The following is a 16,867-nucleotide window of genomic DNA, read 5'->3' as shown; positions in this document are numbered from 1 at the left end:
TATTGATTTAACAATAATCAAATATACATTTTATTATAATGTTTAGTCTTAAAATAACGAAATTAGGGTCTTGTGGGATACTGCGTCTCTTGGGATTTAATTGAATTTGATGGTGCTTTATTTGAGGATTGAGGAGTGTATGGGAAATAATTAATTAAATGCCTCAATTGGGATGTAATTGAAGTATTTCCTATCATGATGTATAACAATATAAGTAAAAACTTCGAAATTTAGTGATGAGGGCAAAGTATAACAAAGGAGGAAACGACAATTGATGTATTTGAAAATGTTTTCTATTACCATTATTTTTGCAAAATCATTTATCTTTTATTCTTGTAACAGCAAATTACTAGGTATTAAATTTCTGGTAAGACAACAAATACTATGATTTTAGAGCAAGACAACAAATAATATGATTTTAAAGCCATAATCACCAGAAATTGGAAAAAAAAAAATATATAAAAATGAATAAGATCTCCATTCCTGAGCTTTAGACCCCATGCGATGAAACTCTATCTTATGCCATAGAAATTGTGTCTTTGAGCCATGGATCCAATGGCTTCCCAATTGAGTAAACTATGAATCCAATCTCCCTTAGCTTTGCACCATCCAAAATGTTTCGCCCATCAAATATGAATGCGGGTTTTTGCATGTTATCATAAATCCTTTGATAATCCAGTGTCTTATATTCATCCCACTCAGTAAGAATGCAGACCCCATGAGCATCCTTTGTTGCCTGATATGCATCCCAAACCACGTTCACTCTTTTCACTGCAGAGGGGCTCGCCGGCTGGAGGTGAATTGGATGATCCCAATCAAACTTGTTCATTGAAAGATCTCTTCGAATTTGATCCTCTGTGACCTGCGGGTCATATATGCTCAAGCGAGCTTTGTCGCCCAGCAGCCCATTGCAGACATCAATAGCTGGAGTTTCCCTTGTGTCGCCTGTGTCCTTCTTAAAGGCGAAACCCAGAACAGCAATCTTCTTGCCTGAAACAGTATTAAACATGGAAGAAACAATCCGATTCACGAAACGGTTCTTTTGGTAGTCATTCACCTTAATAACTTGTTTCCAGTAGTTAGCAACTTCTGTGAGGCCATTGCACTCACAGATGTATATCAAGTTCAGTATATCCTTCTGAAAGCAAGAGCCACCAAAACCAACACTCGCGTTTAGAAACCTGGATCCAATTCTCGAGTCCTTCCCAACAGCATGAGAAACCTGAGTAACATCAGCACCGGTAGCCTCACAGAGAGCTGACATAGCATTGACTGAAGAAATCCTTTGAGCCAGGAAGGCATTGGCAGCTAGTTTGGAGAGCTCAGCTGACCAGAGGTTGGTTGTGATGATCCTATCTTCAGGCACCCAATGAGCATAAACATGTTTCAATGCTTGAATTGCCTTTTGGCCATCAGGAGTTTCTCTGCCTCCAATGAGAACCCTGTCAGGATTAAAAAGGTCCTGTATGGCAGTACCCTCAGCAAGAAATTCCGGGTTTGAGAGAATTTGATATTTGATTTCCTTGCTATTGTGAGTCAGGATTTTTTCAATGGCCTCAGCTGTTTTCACAGGTACTGTCGATTTCTCGACAACAATCTTGTCAGACTTCGATACATTAGCTATCATTCTAGCTGCACTCTCCCAATATGTAAGGTCTGCAGCTTTGCCGGCGCCAAGGCCTTGAGTTTTTGTTGGGGTATTAACTGAAACAAAAATTATGTCTGCCTCTGAGACATGTTTCTCAACATCAGTACTGAAGAAGAGGTTCTTCCCTCTGCACTGCTTCACCACCTCATCAAGACCGGGTTCATAAATAGGGAGCTGATCGCTGTTCCAAGCTGTGATCCTTGGAACTGAGATGTCCACAACAGTTACTTCAATCTTGGGGCACTTGAGCGCAATAACCGCCATGGTTGGGCCCCCAACATAGCCAGCTCCAATGCAACAGATCTTCACCATTTTTGATGTTTATATAGAAACTGAAATAGCCAAATTGTCATACAAGTGTAAGATTAAAAAACAATTTATGCAGAACCTTTCTTTCCACATATGCTCAGATTGATCAAGAAAAAAGAAAGAGAAAAAACAGAAATAGCCCAATATGTAAGGTCTCCATGAAAACCAGAGTTGAAATAATCTGCCAGCAAAACTAAAAGTGAAAAATTCTTCCATTTTGCAAACAATGAAGTGATTTACTCACCATTATCTTAATTCCATAATCCCATTCCGAATAAATGAAATTGTAACAAGAGAGTCAGAGTATATTCTTGGTGAACATGGCTACAAGACAAAAATCCCATATCGAAAATAAGCTCTAAACAAAGAAGTTCTTCCTTTTTCCAAAAAAAAAAACGATACTAGCAAACAGATTTCCAAAAGTTCCCAGAAACCAATTTAGATTAAACAAACAAAAAAATCAATGAACAAAAGAAAAATAAAAGTTGAAGCAAACCTCAAACCCACATGCCAAAACAATACATCTTATGAGATCATGAAGGAAGTTCAGTAAAGGGTGGCCAAAAGTACCTTATTTATCTCAAAATACGCAGGAAAATCACAAGAACCCCACAGCAGAAAGTGAAAAAATATATAAGTGATGGACCAGGACTATTGTACGCAACAACAAACTACGTTTAAGGCGAAGCAAAGCAACCTAGGATTATAAATATACAAAATTAAACCCATCTAAGATCTACTATATATATGTACCTTTCACGAGACTAAGCAAAGTCAGATTTAAAAGCTATAACTGAAAAGTTCAACACGTTTTCAGACTGCAACTTTCAGTACCAAACAAGGGAACGTCATTCATGCACACCTTTTTTTACTTGTAAAACAACCAAAGGCCAGTTCATACATTTCAGATTTTGAACAGTTGCTATTTGTTAAAGTCCACAAAAATCAAAGGTTTTTGAATTTGATCTGTCAACAGTCCACTGATTGCAAAACATATGGCAACACTTGAAAGACCAAAATATTGACTAACCCATAAAATTGTCATCAATAATTTTAAAAATAAATAATTCTTGTTACAGATGTAACCTTTCCTCTAGTTTTTTATAAACAAATAAAAAAACGAAACAGAAGATCTTAAATTTTACAGTTCATGAGGAAATGAACATGGCAATGGCATAAGCCTACCAACCATCAAAAGTTTACTACTTTTGGTAAAAAAAAAAAAAAAAAAAAAAACTGAAGCTTTAGAGTCCAGAAACAACGTGCTTTGGCGGGTTGAAAAAGTGGTTTTGATTAGAAAATTAGGGGGGGAAAAAAAAAAAGTGGCAGTTAAGAAAGATTGATTGTGAAGCAAACAAACCATGCATTGCTACAGAGAATATGTTGGTACCTGATAAAATGCCCAGAAATCAGCACCAAACACTTGAGGGAAAAGCTTCAAGTTTACTACAAAATCATTTCTCAACTGGAATTCTGTGTGCCATTTTTATAGTAATCTTTTAGGGTGAATAGTTTTGGAAAACTAACACTAACACTAACACTTTTGACGTAGGTTTTACTGGTTAAAAAGACAGTTTGAATAAACTCCTAAACTGGTTGGCTGTTTAATTAAAAAGGGCATTTTTTTTAAAGAGAAAATGACCAAAATCGTTTGGCCTTAACTTTTAATTGTTTGTCTAAAATTGTCAATTGTTTATTAAAAATATCTATTCTATGCCTTACACTGTCATATTTAATTTAATAAAAACCCTATTTAGGGGTGAGAGTGTTAATTTTTCCCAAATTGAGGGGGTGTCAGAATATATTATAATCTTTTAATTGTTCAATGTATTAATTAACTTGACTTTTATTGCTTTCCTACTGAGATTTCATCAATTGACAATGATGTGTGTTGTCACTATCAAAGCCAAGGTTTTTGCCAACTGGGCTCAGGTATAAATTTGTGGGTACTTGGCTATTTTATTTTTTAATATAAAATAAAATTATATTTTATATAAGAATAATCTTTATTAAACTATAAATATTTTATTTTAATTTTAATCAATTATAAATAAGAATAAAATTTATATTATAATAAATTATAAATTTTTAAGATTCTGTTTTAAGAAACTTGCGTTTATATAATAATAATTAGATGTATATTATAAAAAATATATACTATATTACATTCAAGGTCTAAGATAAAATAAAATATTTATGTAAAGTTGTTTGAGACAATGATTTATTTTTTAGAATTGTCACCACATATTTTATCTTGCAGGTACGTAATAAGTCACCAGCATAGACATCTTCTTATTGAAGCCAAAATATTTCTAGCTTTTCAAACATATTTAGAGTTTTTTAGCATGAAACTTTGGATATTTTCGTACTATCATTCTCAAGATTATTTCCTTCCTCTTTTTGTCTAATTCTAATAATGATTTATTCTTCCGTTAAAGCATACACGACTTGTTGCTTATTTGGATGATTGAAGAGAAAATTAATATCAATTTAATTAGTGTAGTAAAGTTATCGAATTTGATTACTCAATTCATTTGTACTGCTCAAACATAAATTATAAAATAAGAAATTAAAACAATAATTTTTGAATCGAAATAATAATTTTTATAATTACACCTATAATAAATTATAATCTTCTCATAATAATAAATTTAGTTGGTCTCAATATTATAACTATAAAGAGATTCATTCTACTGAATAATTAATTATATTTTACACGTGGTGGAATTAGTTATAGAATGAGTTATGACATAAAAAGAAATTGGGTTTTAGGGTATAAATGTTTTGGCAATACACAACAAAATATTCAGTTTCATTTTATTAAATTTTGGTGTCTATATTTTTCATAATTCTTTGGTGGACCTTTAAATTTCATTCCATCTATATTTATTTCCTTTATTAGGTTTTGATTCTTGATTACCTTACCATAAAATAAAAGAGATTACAAAAAAATAATAGTTAATGACAAAAATCTCCCTCTATTCAAAATTACGTTATTATGACTTTATTTTATACATAAAACTTAATTGTAAAATAGAAAAAATAAAAAAAAGGGAATTGGGTAAATAAACATTGCCTAACTAGAATAGACAATAAAGTTGAAAGAATATGAAGAAAAGAAATAGAATATTTGGTGTTTGAGAAATGAAAATATAAAAGGCAATTAAGACAATTGGGATTGCTCTACATTGTAGGATAGGTGCGCCAATTAAGACAATTGGGTTGGGATTGCTCTACATTGTAGATACTTAATTATAAAGAAATTTTCTTATTTAAAAAACGAGATTTTTGTATTTAATCAAACTTTATAAGAGTTGAACGTCTTAACCCGTTATTTCTTTATTTGCCACTCTAGAATGGTTCTTATATAAATGTGTGTTCTCTTGAAATACATATATTTTTTTCTCAAATTGTACACAAGAATAAACATGAAAAATATTTTTTTTTAGTTTTACATAGTCTAAGATAAAATAAAAAAGCCAAATGAAAACTAAAACGTCTAATGAATAAATTTTATTTTCAATTATATCCCTTTCAAAATCAACTATCAAATACAATATGTTTTGTTATAGTTGATCAAATGTTCATACAACAACAGAGATCAAATAAAAATGAACTCTTGTTATATATAAACACAATGTAATAAAATTATCATTAATTTTTTATCTTTTAATACAAAATTTGAGAAAAAAAAAAAAATAAGAAAGAAATACATCTTATAGAGTGTTTGTCTAAGCTTATAGTTGTAAACTAGCTTAAAACTCTAAAATTAAGCTGACGTTTGTTTATAACTTTTTTGAGCTTACAAGCAAAAAAATAAGTTGGGGGAAATAACTTTTTTTTTTTTTTTTGCTTATAAGTAATCTGCTTATAAGTTAGTTTGACCAAGTTATACCACATTATCCTGTTTAATTTTAAAATTCTAGTATATCCTTGTTTAATGTAGTACCCTTTTTAGTTATTATAATAAAATATACTTAAAACATATTTTACCAAACACGTCAACTACTTATCAGTCATTATAAGTATTTTAATCAAACACGTAATTGTTTAAAATTTTAAATGTTATAATCTAATTTTCATAAGCTCAAACAAACACCTCCTTTTAATATGCTTAGAATAAATATTAGGAATATTTCCTAATATTTGTTTGTAGATGAATAGATTTGTGTGGTTTAAAAAATTATAAAAAAGGGAAATATGAATAGAGCATGCTAGTCATACAATTCATTAATTAGGCTTACAAACACAGCAATTGAAGCGAAAAAAAAAAAAAAAAAGGAGGGAATTTGGTAAGTAAACATTAATTAGGTGTTTTATGAATGAAAATACAAAGGCAATACCGTAACCCTACCCTACAAGTGGACGAAAGCCTAACACTTTATCATACCAGATTGCTGTTGAAAACTGATAACACTACCAATATGAATTGCCTAATTAAAAGACATTTTTGGTTGATTTTTTTATTGATGTTGAACTTGAAACAAGTCTGGTTGAGTCTTTAATGGAAAACTTTTCGGATGCAAGAACTGAAATCAAAAGTGAGTTCACATATCTTTAATATTAATGTCCACATTCCTTTTACCAAAACTAATAAAATCAATACACAACACCATCAATTAACGCATAAACTCTAGGCTCCAATGTCATTTTCAGCTAATTCTCCTCAATGAAAGCAACGTCGTTGTACCAAATAAGACATCTAATTAGTTGACTTACTCCACTCAAGTCTAAAGCCATCTTGTTTGTTGACCCGTTTCCTTTACTCATCCCAACCCACTTTCTTTTCTTTGTCTTCATTCAAATTCTGTACAACCAATTCTAATGTTCCACCCAATTATGTGGGCATCAAATATTGCCACCACGTCTTGAAGAATCCTAAAAGTTTAACCTTATTTTCTAGTTTAAGATTTGTCATATTAGTGAGATCTTATGACTCAGTCAAATGGGTAATAACAGTTCAGTTGAATTAACCTAAATTGATATGAAATAAACCTATTTAACCAATTCAACAGTTATTATCAAAACACTAACTTTGTATATACATCCAATTGACATCATCTACACACCCATGAAACAACAAAAAGGAATAACTAATACGCTTGTTTGGATCTTCAACCAGCCCCCACAAGACTATTGTTTTTACGTTTTGCTTTTTACTTCCTGATCAAAAACAATTTCACTGATTATATCTATTCCTTATGCCATACCCACTAAACCAACCATAATCTACCACAATGATACTCAAAATCCATGTGAGAACATGCTGAAACGTAGAAAACAAAGCAATTTTCTTGTTCAGAATATTATAATCAACCCACGTTACCTACGAAGAAACATCACTCACAAACACATTCAAAACAGCAAAATCAATGAAACAGCGGTCACAGAAGATGGGAGAGGCCTCAAACCAAAGGGGCTTGCCCACTTCTACAAATTCCCCGGCTGAGAAACAACTATCAGTGACCCTGAACCCCGTTTGGAGGACAAGCCCCCGCCCCAATGGCAGCACCCTATTTGACTCGTACGAGCTTCAAGCTGTGACTCACCAACTCAACAAGGCCATGCAAGGCACAACTGGATCGCCTACATATATCAACTACATAAAATCCCCATTCTACCGTCAGCGCCTAGGTCGGATTTACAAAGAAAACGCAAAGACACCAAAGAAAATTATGTGTTCACAAGCTCCTTTCCGAGAAATCGACAGAAAGGTGAACACGAGGGCAGCTACCAGGGGATTTTTAGCAAGGCTATGGAAGAAAGTTAAACAAGGGTTGTTCAGGACTAATCAGAAAAGCTATAGTTGACCAAATAAGCATTGCATAAATGTAACTAAAGTGCAGTTTTAACCAAGCTGTGTTATGATAATCAATGTACAGAGTTTGTGTACACTTTGGTGACTAGTGTAATGAATCAAAAATCTTATGTTCAATGCAAAGGCCATTCTCTTTAAATTGTGCTAAATACTTTCAACTGGGGCAGATAGTTTCTTGTCTAATAATATAATTTGATCAATATAACATCAGACAAGTACGCTTGTCGCAACAATATAGCTCCACTTTCTGGTAAATAACTAATTAGAGAAAGAGACTGAAGTTTCAAAATTTTAAACAATTTAAAAGCAAAGGATTTTTTTCTCAGTCAATACCCTCATTTTTCAATACAAGATTGTCAAAATTCCACTCTCCTATAAACTTTTTGAGTAAGTCCCTTTTCGTATACAAAATTACAGCATGCTTCAGCTATATTGTTCCTATTTTTTTAAATCATTATATATGACAATCAAAAAGACAAACAAGAAATGCTGATAAGCCAAAAAAGATATTTTCAAATATGCTACGCAACCAAAAACGTATCACCAACTGGAGTGGCATGAAAAACCTTTAAGCCAGCCTCAATGCCATTTCTTGAAGAAGAGCTCGCTTCTGTGTGGCATTAATTATATGATTGGTTTCAGCATTCTCGAGAACATCTGTAATTATCGCTGCTGCATGACCAAGAGGTGCCTCAGCTGCCCGTTTCAGCATGAAGGCCTGTCCAAGATAAAGGAATTAGCTGAACATCCAAATCCTTAAAAACAGGGTTCTCCAAGTTGCATTCAAATAACTAAATCAACTTTCTGAAAACTTAAAGACTGATTGCAATTAGCAGTATGCTGCTGCTGTGAGTGTACTCAGATTGATTTGGATGTTTTTCTTAGCAAGCACATGCATAAATAAAAATTAACGGGTTGGGTGGGTGGATATGTGGAAAGTGAAGAAAGAGAGAGAGACAACCTGCCCATGGTGCGATATAACTAATGTACACGGTTGCTGAAACCAAGGCTCCCCATCTATTTGAACAGGCAGAGGAGCACAGAGCTGTATCTTAATTGACTGTCCCTGTGCAAGTCTTCGAGCACGAGAAAGCCCCACCTATTATCACACAAACGCAGCTCAGAAACATTTTCCACAAAGTAAAAACCTTAAATTTCAAAAACTACCGTGAACTCAAACTGAAATCAAAATAGCACAAAGCAAAGACCGTGGCATGTTATCTGTCCAAAAATGATGTAGAAGAAGATTAGACGGCCTTTGGGATACCAAAACATTAAGCCAGATGGAATTGTGGTTAAATGACATTGGCTGAATTTCTATTATCTCTGCTTTATTAAGAAAAGCAAACTTAGTGCTTTAAGTCACATTTGATTCCAGACATTCAGGGGTGAATCAATAGTTGGTCATTAGCTAACCTGGTATTCTTTTGAATAATTTCCCAAATAGAACCCGAAACCAAAGCATCAGGTAAGAAAGTCAGAAATCTACAAATTTCATTATTACAAAAGAGAATCACCAACATTTTTAATAAGAATGACTTACATACAGATACCAACGGCATGCGTCATAATTAAAATACCACATTACCTGAAGCTTTCCAAGGTGCCATGTTCCAGATATGCTGACAACCTCAAGTATCTTATCATGCATAGATTGTGGATCAAAATTATCATAATTTTCATCCTCGTTTTGCCAAAGGTCTACACCTCCCATATAGCTTCCAATGTTTGCAACAAGTACACCTTCTGCATCCTGCAAATGCTCAAAATGAAATCATATAGGCTCACAGAAAAAATTATAAATAACATCAGAACAACAATTTTAAACCAAGAGAACAAAGGAAAAATAAATTTCTCAAGTATTTTGCAGATAGACTTAAAGATAAAGTTGAAGGCACAAAGTGAAATAACGGGCAGGAAAAGAAAACTCTGGAAGTGCACCTGCTTCCCTTTTTTACATCACTGTTTTTGTTATATAACAAGTTGCTTAATTGAAATGTTACAGGTATCAACAAAAGAAGCCATTTTGATATAATTCATGTCTTCTTCAACCATAAGCAATGGACATCAATGTCACTTTGATACCAATTCTTCTTTTTGATATGTGAAAACTCTAGAAATTTAACAGAGAAAAAATTTACATATTCTTTGATGCCAATAATATTAATCTATTAATAAACATAACCAACAGTTCCATAACCGAACAACCCTGATTCTTTTTGTCTGACATTTAAAAGAAAACTTCTATTATATTTATATCCACTCAATACCCACCTCAGGGACCTCTACCTCGAGACCGTCCACCTCCACTCTAACTTGCCAAGGAAAATCTTGAAAAGTCCTGTCCATTATACTCTTTGCACCTTCTCTAGCATACAGCACTTTATTCATAAACTGGAGTAACAAGGAAACAGTTTCTGCTAACTGAAATCCGGATTATTAAAAAAAATAAGAGACAAGGAACACAGAATAAGTGTGCAGAAACTTCCTATGTCATTCATGCTCATGCTAAACAAAAGTCAAACAACAAGTTGGAATGGACTATAGCTTTTAAACATTTCTGCAACATGAGCAATAGGCTACTTGCACCAACAAATCAACAACCATTTCTAAATACAATCACTGTAAAATTTTAAAAGATAGAATTTTACTTCACATATTTTCAAAATTCCAACGCATAATTTATAGATTAATGCTTAGTTGAAAGAAAAACATAATAAAAACCACAATTTTTCTTGAAAATGGATTAAAAGATTTGTCTAAAATTTTAATGTGTACACTTAACAAAAAGGGTGTATGGAGTCTAAATTTGGGTGCAAAAGAACTCCACCCCAAATGCTTTCTTATATGACCATGGGCCATATTATTCATTAAAGTCTCCATGTGAAATAGTTGAATTAAGTAAAATGCATAAGAAATGCACAATATTCATCCTGCACTGTAAGTTAAATGCTAAACAGGGACTTCATGAGAAGAACGCAGTTTAACAAATTTGGCTAATAAATACATGGCCCGGGAAAAATGACTGGACAGACTAATCAATATTCAACCATTTATTTGTGCTTCTACTTGTACTACTTTCCTTATGCTTTTTAACTTTCCAATCAAGAAATTAAATCATGAAACTTCAGTACATAGCATTTAATGAGTATCAAGTAAAACAGTACCAGGTTTTCTACTTTAACAAAAACATCCTGGCCCCTTGTCCATGTTGCCGTTTATTTAGAAAATCAGTTTACAGTTCATTCTAATCAAAGTTGACTACCTGATTGTAAAATTTATCAGGATTCTCCTCCCGCAGATTGTGAATGTCCAGAGCAACCTTCGCATCACACCCAATTCCTGCAATCAATGCTCACCAGTGTTAGTGCCAATAATGCATAAATAGCTTTGCGCATAAAGAAACAAAAATTCCCCAAGTATCAAAGCCAACATAATCATTTAAAACTCAAGCCTTGCTACGGTCCAAAAAATGAGTTAAACTCTAATCTAGTATGCCAAACATTGACCCATGGTCTAGAAAGTCAATTTACGGTCCAAAGAATGAGTTAAACTCTAATCCAGTATGCCAAACGTTGACCCATAGTCTAGAAAGTCAATTTACTATAGCCCACATTCAAACCGACCAAATCAACATGTCATAATTTTGATGTACAGTCAGCTTATAAAATTTATAAATCAAACATTTTTTCTCACTAAAGGTATTCTTTTTTTTTTGATAATCTAGTAATACCTTGGTGTATGAAACATGTTTTAAACCAGGGACTATTGCCAGAACTACATAATTTTAGTAGTTAGAAAACTTAAAGAGTATAAGACTCTAGATAGTAAATAACCCAAAAGAGATACGTACTCTAACCTATTGGTAGCAAACCAAGGGTCATATCATTCAACATCCTCTTGGGTTTCTACACAGAATATGTTGCGTCTATAATAAAATTCTATGTGGCAGTTGCAAGAGGAAAGTGTTTACGTACCAAGATAGTTGTTCATAAATTCTGGAGGTCGGAGTTGCTTTCCCTGCTGGTTTAGAATCGATACCTTCCACCGATCAAGAATGGTTACTGCAGCATTTTCTATGTCTTGCAACACTGTGCAAAGGCCTCCTTGTCTTTCAACAGAGCCCAAACCACCTCCCCAGGAAAGTACTCTGGCTAGATCATTTCCAGTTCCAGCAGGAAGAATAGCAACTGGAGGAGGAGAAACATAGTTCTGCTTGTCTATAGCATTCAAAACCCAGCCAACAGTACCATCTCCCCCACATACAAGAACTTTGAAGTGAGGCACCTTTCTGAATAGAAAAAGACCCACCTCTGGTCCCTGTGTTGAGCTCAACTCAAAAACCTGCAAGAAAGAACAGCATGAACAACCCTTGAAAAATTAAAACTGGTATGATTAAGAAAACAAAGAAGTTAACGGAAACTTGAGACAACAGCTCAACATGGTTCTTGTTGATAGACTCCCAGCAAATACTTTCAACTTAAAATGTTTTAGTTTTAAAGCAGCAGAATAACAGTTCATAGTTCATTTCATTAGTTCCCATTAATTTACGGGGAAATCATTTTCCAGTTGACAAGTACTATGAACAGGATCTAAGGAAGAAATAGCTATCACATTAATTGATCCCACACGAGTCCATGTCAATGGAAACAATAATAAATATCTTCTACAAATATCTAGAATTCCATCAATAACAAAGACGATTTTCCCATGCAAAACAGGAGAAGTCAATTCTGCAATTATAATACAATTTTATAATAAAAAACACAATCAACAACCATAGCAATCAATGCTGTCATCAAAACTTATAGTCTTGTTTGATAATAGAACTTAAAAGCAGTTTTTGGTTAGTTAAAACATGGAATAAAAGAAATTTACATAAACGTGTTTCATTGAAATGAGTTGAATTGTATTAAAAAAAATATTTCGAGCACAATTCTAAAAACTAGTGAAAATCATAGAAATTAAACTTGTTTTCTCATTTTCTATAGTTTTTAATTCTGAACCTGGGTTTTCAATTTTATATCAAACAGGTTTTCAACTATTAAAATATTGATATACAACTTCGATATTTGAATTGTATCTTCGTTTTTGAAACTTTTTTTTATATAAAAAAAAAAAAAAACCTTACAATACTCAATCAAACAAAAACACCACACGAACTCACCAAAGAAAAAGTAAAATACTTTAAAGGGCTTTCAAAGCTACATTAACAAAATTCCCAAGCTCTACCACAGAATAGTGCTTATTCATTGGTGGAAGATGGAAAATTAACAAACTTCTAGTGGTCAACATTAAGAGATTCTGAAAATGGTTAAGAAGTATACTGGCAGTGATCCTAAGGATTTTGTTAAGGGAGTCAGATTTCAACGAACAAAATCCTCAGCATCAAGAGGATTAAAAGTAACAAATGAGCCTCGTTTATCACAATAGTAATATTAATCTGATATCAAGGTTGCATATACAACAGCTCAACCTTAAAACACCTAACAATAATGATTTTCCATGATTAAAAAAAATTAACTACTCAGTATAGATGTGACAGATCAAAGCATATTGAAAACAATATGACTTTATAAAAGCGACTTAATGTTGGATAGGAAAAAAAAACCTGGACAGGATTCAAAAGAAGGTTCAATCGTTGCTTGAGGGAATCTCCACGTTGAGCCCCGCTTTTCTTGTTGATGAAAACTAACAAGGGCCTTGCATCTGGAGGCAAATCAATTAACTCAAATTTCTGTTTCATCCTCAATGTTTGAGATTCGTCCTTCTGATTACTTGAACTGCTTCTTTTAAAACTGGGCCTTGATTCCATCTTCTTATCTAACTCAGCCCCTTGGGGAGAAACCACCATATTCATGCTACCATTACAGTTTTCCTCCGGTCCAGAAGAGCTATTTACTGTTTTATGAGCTTCAGCTGTGCTTTCTGTAGAGGGGTCACAGGTATTACCACTATCAACTGTGTCAACAGAAGATTCACTACCATGCTTGTATCTCTTGCTCTGACTCCTAATACTTGCACGCACTGAAGATATAGCTTCATTTGCTCCATGTGTGATTGAGCTTAAAAATCCACCTGATGTATGGTTCACTTCCTTAACATAAAGCGGTGAGAGAATCAACCTTCTGAATGGGCCTAAATCACAAACATCACCAGTTTCGTTTGACACATTATTATGGCAATCAACATGAACTAGTTGTTGACACCAGAAGCAGCACCATATAGGGGATCCGCCAAGAAAAGACCCACTACATGGCTCTTCGCAGTAACTACAGAAGGAAGCTTCATTGGGTTGATCTGTGATTTCTGTCCATCGAACCGCCCACTGATGCACCACATGCTCAAAACCAATCATAGACACACACTTGCAATCCTTGTGGGCACTGGAAGAGCAACTCAAGTGAGCTGCCGCACCACAAATGTTGCAGCGGTGAATAAAACTATCTGAAGGCGACATAGGCCCAAGCGTTTGAGAAGGGGACATGGGCTTTAAGCAAACACAACAATTTAAATTCTTCCCACGAGATACAGATTCTGGAACCCAACTATGCGGAGCTAATGGAGCTTTGTGCCTTGTCTTCGGGTTCTTTTTTGACCTGGCTATGGCTTTCATCCAACTTAAATTAATGTTTCTTCTCCACTGAAAGGCCGTATAAGCTATGGTCAAAATACCGACTAAGGAAGCAACAAAACAAGAGACAATAAAGAGACGAGACTCAGTTGTTTCAGTTGGACTCCAGTTGTTCCAACTAGGAAACCACATTTCAATTTCTCTATCATCCATTTTTCAAAGTATATCTTCTCACATTCTACAAACAATGTAGCTTCAAAATGAAAGAACAAAACCTCCACGGTAAAAGGTATTTCAACTCAGTAACTATGTCCATGTCCTCCAATATTCCACCATCCACATACACAATCTTCACCCTAAGCTGTTAAAATTAAAATCCGGAAATCGCCAATTCACAAGAAACCCATATTCAGACCTCTCTCTCCAGCTTTTAAATTCAAGCTATCCCACACTTTAAAACAAACTGTGCTAATTATACCAGCACTTATTACTAACAATATCTGCACTACTAAACCAAGATACGCATACCTTGATCAAGCCCAAAGTTGAAACAAAAACACCTGAGAAAACTTAAAGTAAGAATACAAGTTATGTCGATCATACTTTAAGATTGATAATATATTAGAATATATCTCACAAATTTAAGAATAACAAACACAATATCAACAAAACAAAACAAAAAAATATTGCATCAAATTTTTTTAAAACTAAGATTAAAAAATTGTAACACACAAACTTCCACACTCAACTAAGAGCAACACGTGCTTTAACCTAATCTATCCAGACACTAATTCATAAGTTAAAGAAAAAAAAAAAAAAACAAATAAATGAAGAAAAGGAGACTTACAGTTTTATTATTGGATGAGACAATGAGATAAAAGAAGATCGATGAAATCAAAGAGAAGAAGAAATAAAGAAAACCCTAGAAGGGGTAAGTAATTGATGATCTAGAGAAAGCAACTTTTGGTAAATAAGAAAACCGAGGATCGAAGCTAAGCGCTTCTCTGTTCAAATATTCGAAATCGTGAGAAAGCAGAGTGCCTGATTTATAATAATTATATTAATATTTATACTTTATTTAATTTTATTTAAAAAAAAAAAGGAAATGAGGAGATTCTCTGGTTCGAGAAGTGCGTGTTGGTGTGGAGAGTGTAGTGAGCGCGGGTGGAGGGTAGATTCAGAATCTTTATGATTAAGAAATGCCACGNTGTAACACACAAACTTCCACACTCAACTAAGAGCAACACGTGCTTTAACCTAATCTATCCAGTCACTAATTCATAAGTTAAAGAAAAAAATAAAATAAAATAAATGAAGAAAAGGAGACTTACAGTTTTATTATTGGATGAGACAATGAGATAAAGAAGATCGATGAAATCAAAGAGAAGAAGAAATAAAGAAAACCCTAGAAGGGGTAAGTAATTGATGATCTAGAGAAAGCAACCTTTGGTAAATAAGAAAACCGAGGATCGAAGCAAAGCGCTTCTCTGTTCAAATATTCGAAATCGTGAGAAAGCAGAGTGCCTGATTTATAATAATTATATTAATATTTATACTTTATTTTATTTTATTTTAAAAAAAAAAAAGGAAATGAGGAGATTCTCTGGTTCGAGAAGTGCGTGTTGGTGTGGAGAGTGTAGTGAGCGCGGGTGGAGGGTAGATTCAGAATCTTTATGATTAAGAAATGCCACGTGGAGGGAGAATAAAGTAGGAGGACCAGGGTGGCATGTTGAGTAGTTGACAGGTCAATTGAATAGTGTGGTAGTGTGGGGGCTTTCTATTTACAGTCCTCTCAAAACGGCAATGCGTATTGCAGTCGGCAAATGGCGAATGAAATGGGCGGTGGACAAGGGGGATGGAGGTGCTGTGAGCTTAACTAATGCAAGAGTCTGAGCTCTTAAATTCAGTTAATACGTGTATGCTAGGACAGTTTTGTGAAAAAACAGTAAACGGATTTAATTATATTAATTGTAGAATAAATTAATTAACGTTTTTTTTTTCCCGTAAATTATAAATTGATTATAAATAAACATGTAAATGAGTGTGGAATGCCATAACTATAATCAAGCCTGCTTAGTTTGCCGACATCTGAGGGAAGGTGAACCAGGACGCTCTCATAAATATATACTTTAAAAGCTTGAGTGATGGTAGCATTTAACCAATTAAAGGACATAAATGTACACTGTTGTCAACCCCAATTTATGGTCACTAAGGTATCATTTATGATAAGCAGTGATTTTGGTAAATAATTCAAAGAGAGTACAATAATTTAGTTCATCATACTGTTTTAAAAACCGACCGTTGTAAGACCTGACAAGATGACCAAATTGTGGGTCAACCGATCCAACCGATTAGACCGTTGATTGGACCGGTGAGATGAGATTGAAATAATTTTTTGAGTCTATTTAATTGTGTTTTCTAGAATTTAAAAATGCAAATGGAGTAATGGATGCATAGCAAAATGGGTTTTTATTACAACTCATGGAACCTTTATGTTTTGTTGGAAAATGAAGGTCCA

General features: G+C 33.7%; 2 protein-coding genes across 7 annotated transcripts; both read right to left on the bottom strand.

The window, feature by feature from the left end:
• Positions 1-291: 291 nt before the first annotated feature.
• LOC116116788 (UDP-glucose 6-dehydrogenase 1-like) lies at positions 292-3,462 on the bottom strand. Of its 3 annotated transcripts, none has more exons than XM_031402851.1 (2): positions 3,348-3,462; positions 292-1,980 (listed from the first exon to the last, which is right to left on the bottom strand). In XM_031402851.1, the coding sequence occupies exon 2, from the start codon at positions 1,958-1,960 to the stop codon at positions 518-520; it is 1,443 nt and encodes a 480-aa protein (XP_031258711.1). In that variant the 5' UTR covers positions 1,961-1,980; positions 3,348-3,462; the 3' UTR covers positions 292-517. The 3 variants fall into 3 exon arrangements, with proteins under 3 accessions (XP_031258711.1, XP_031258718.1, XP_031258703.1); XM_031402858.1 differs by lacking the exon at positions 3,348-3,462 and adding an exon at positions 2,711-2,851; XM_031402843.1 differs by lacking the exon at positions 3,348-3,462 and adding an exon at positions 2,528-2,683.
• A 4,541-nt stretch (positions 3,463-8,003) lies between these two features.
• Positions 8,004-15,884, bottom strand: LOC116116705 (diacylglycerol kinase 1). 4 transcript variants are annotated; one of them, XM_031402788.1, is made up of 8 exons: positions 15,681-15,884; positions 13,387-14,918; positions 11,753-12,119; positions 11,041-11,117; positions 10,050-10,169; positions 9,364-9,528; positions 8,737-8,874; positions 8,004-8,493 (listed from the first exon to the last, which is right to left on the bottom strand). In XM_031402788.1, the coding sequence occupies exons 2-8, from the start codon at positions 14,560-14,562 to the stop codon at positions 8,344-8,346; spliced, it is 2,193 nt and encodes a 730-aa protein (XP_031258648.1). In that variant the 5' UTR covers positions 14,563-14,918; positions 15,681-15,884; the 3' UTR covers positions 8,004-8,343. The 4 variants fall into 4 exon arrangements, with proteins under 4 accessions (XP_031258648.1, XP_031258632.1, XP_031258625.1 ...); XM_031402772.1 differs by having other exon boundaries at positions 13,387-14,909; XM_031402765.1 differs by lacking the exon at positions 15,681-15,884 and adding an exon at positions 15,197-15,338 and having other exon boundaries at positions 13,387-14,909.
• Between the last annotated feature and the right edge of the window lie 983 nt (positions 15,885-16,867).

This window comes from Pistacia vera, unplaced genomic scaffold (genome assembly GCF_008641045.1).
Source record: "Pistacia vera cultivar Batoury unplaced genomic scaffold, PisVer_v2 Contig123, whole genome shotgun sequence".
NCBI lineage: Eukaryota > Viridiplantae > Streptophyta > Magnoliopsida > Sapindales > Anacardiaceae > Pistacia > Pistacia vera.
Note: the sequence above shows the minus strand (reverse complement) of the source record. Positions and strands in the feature narration are given on the sequence as shown.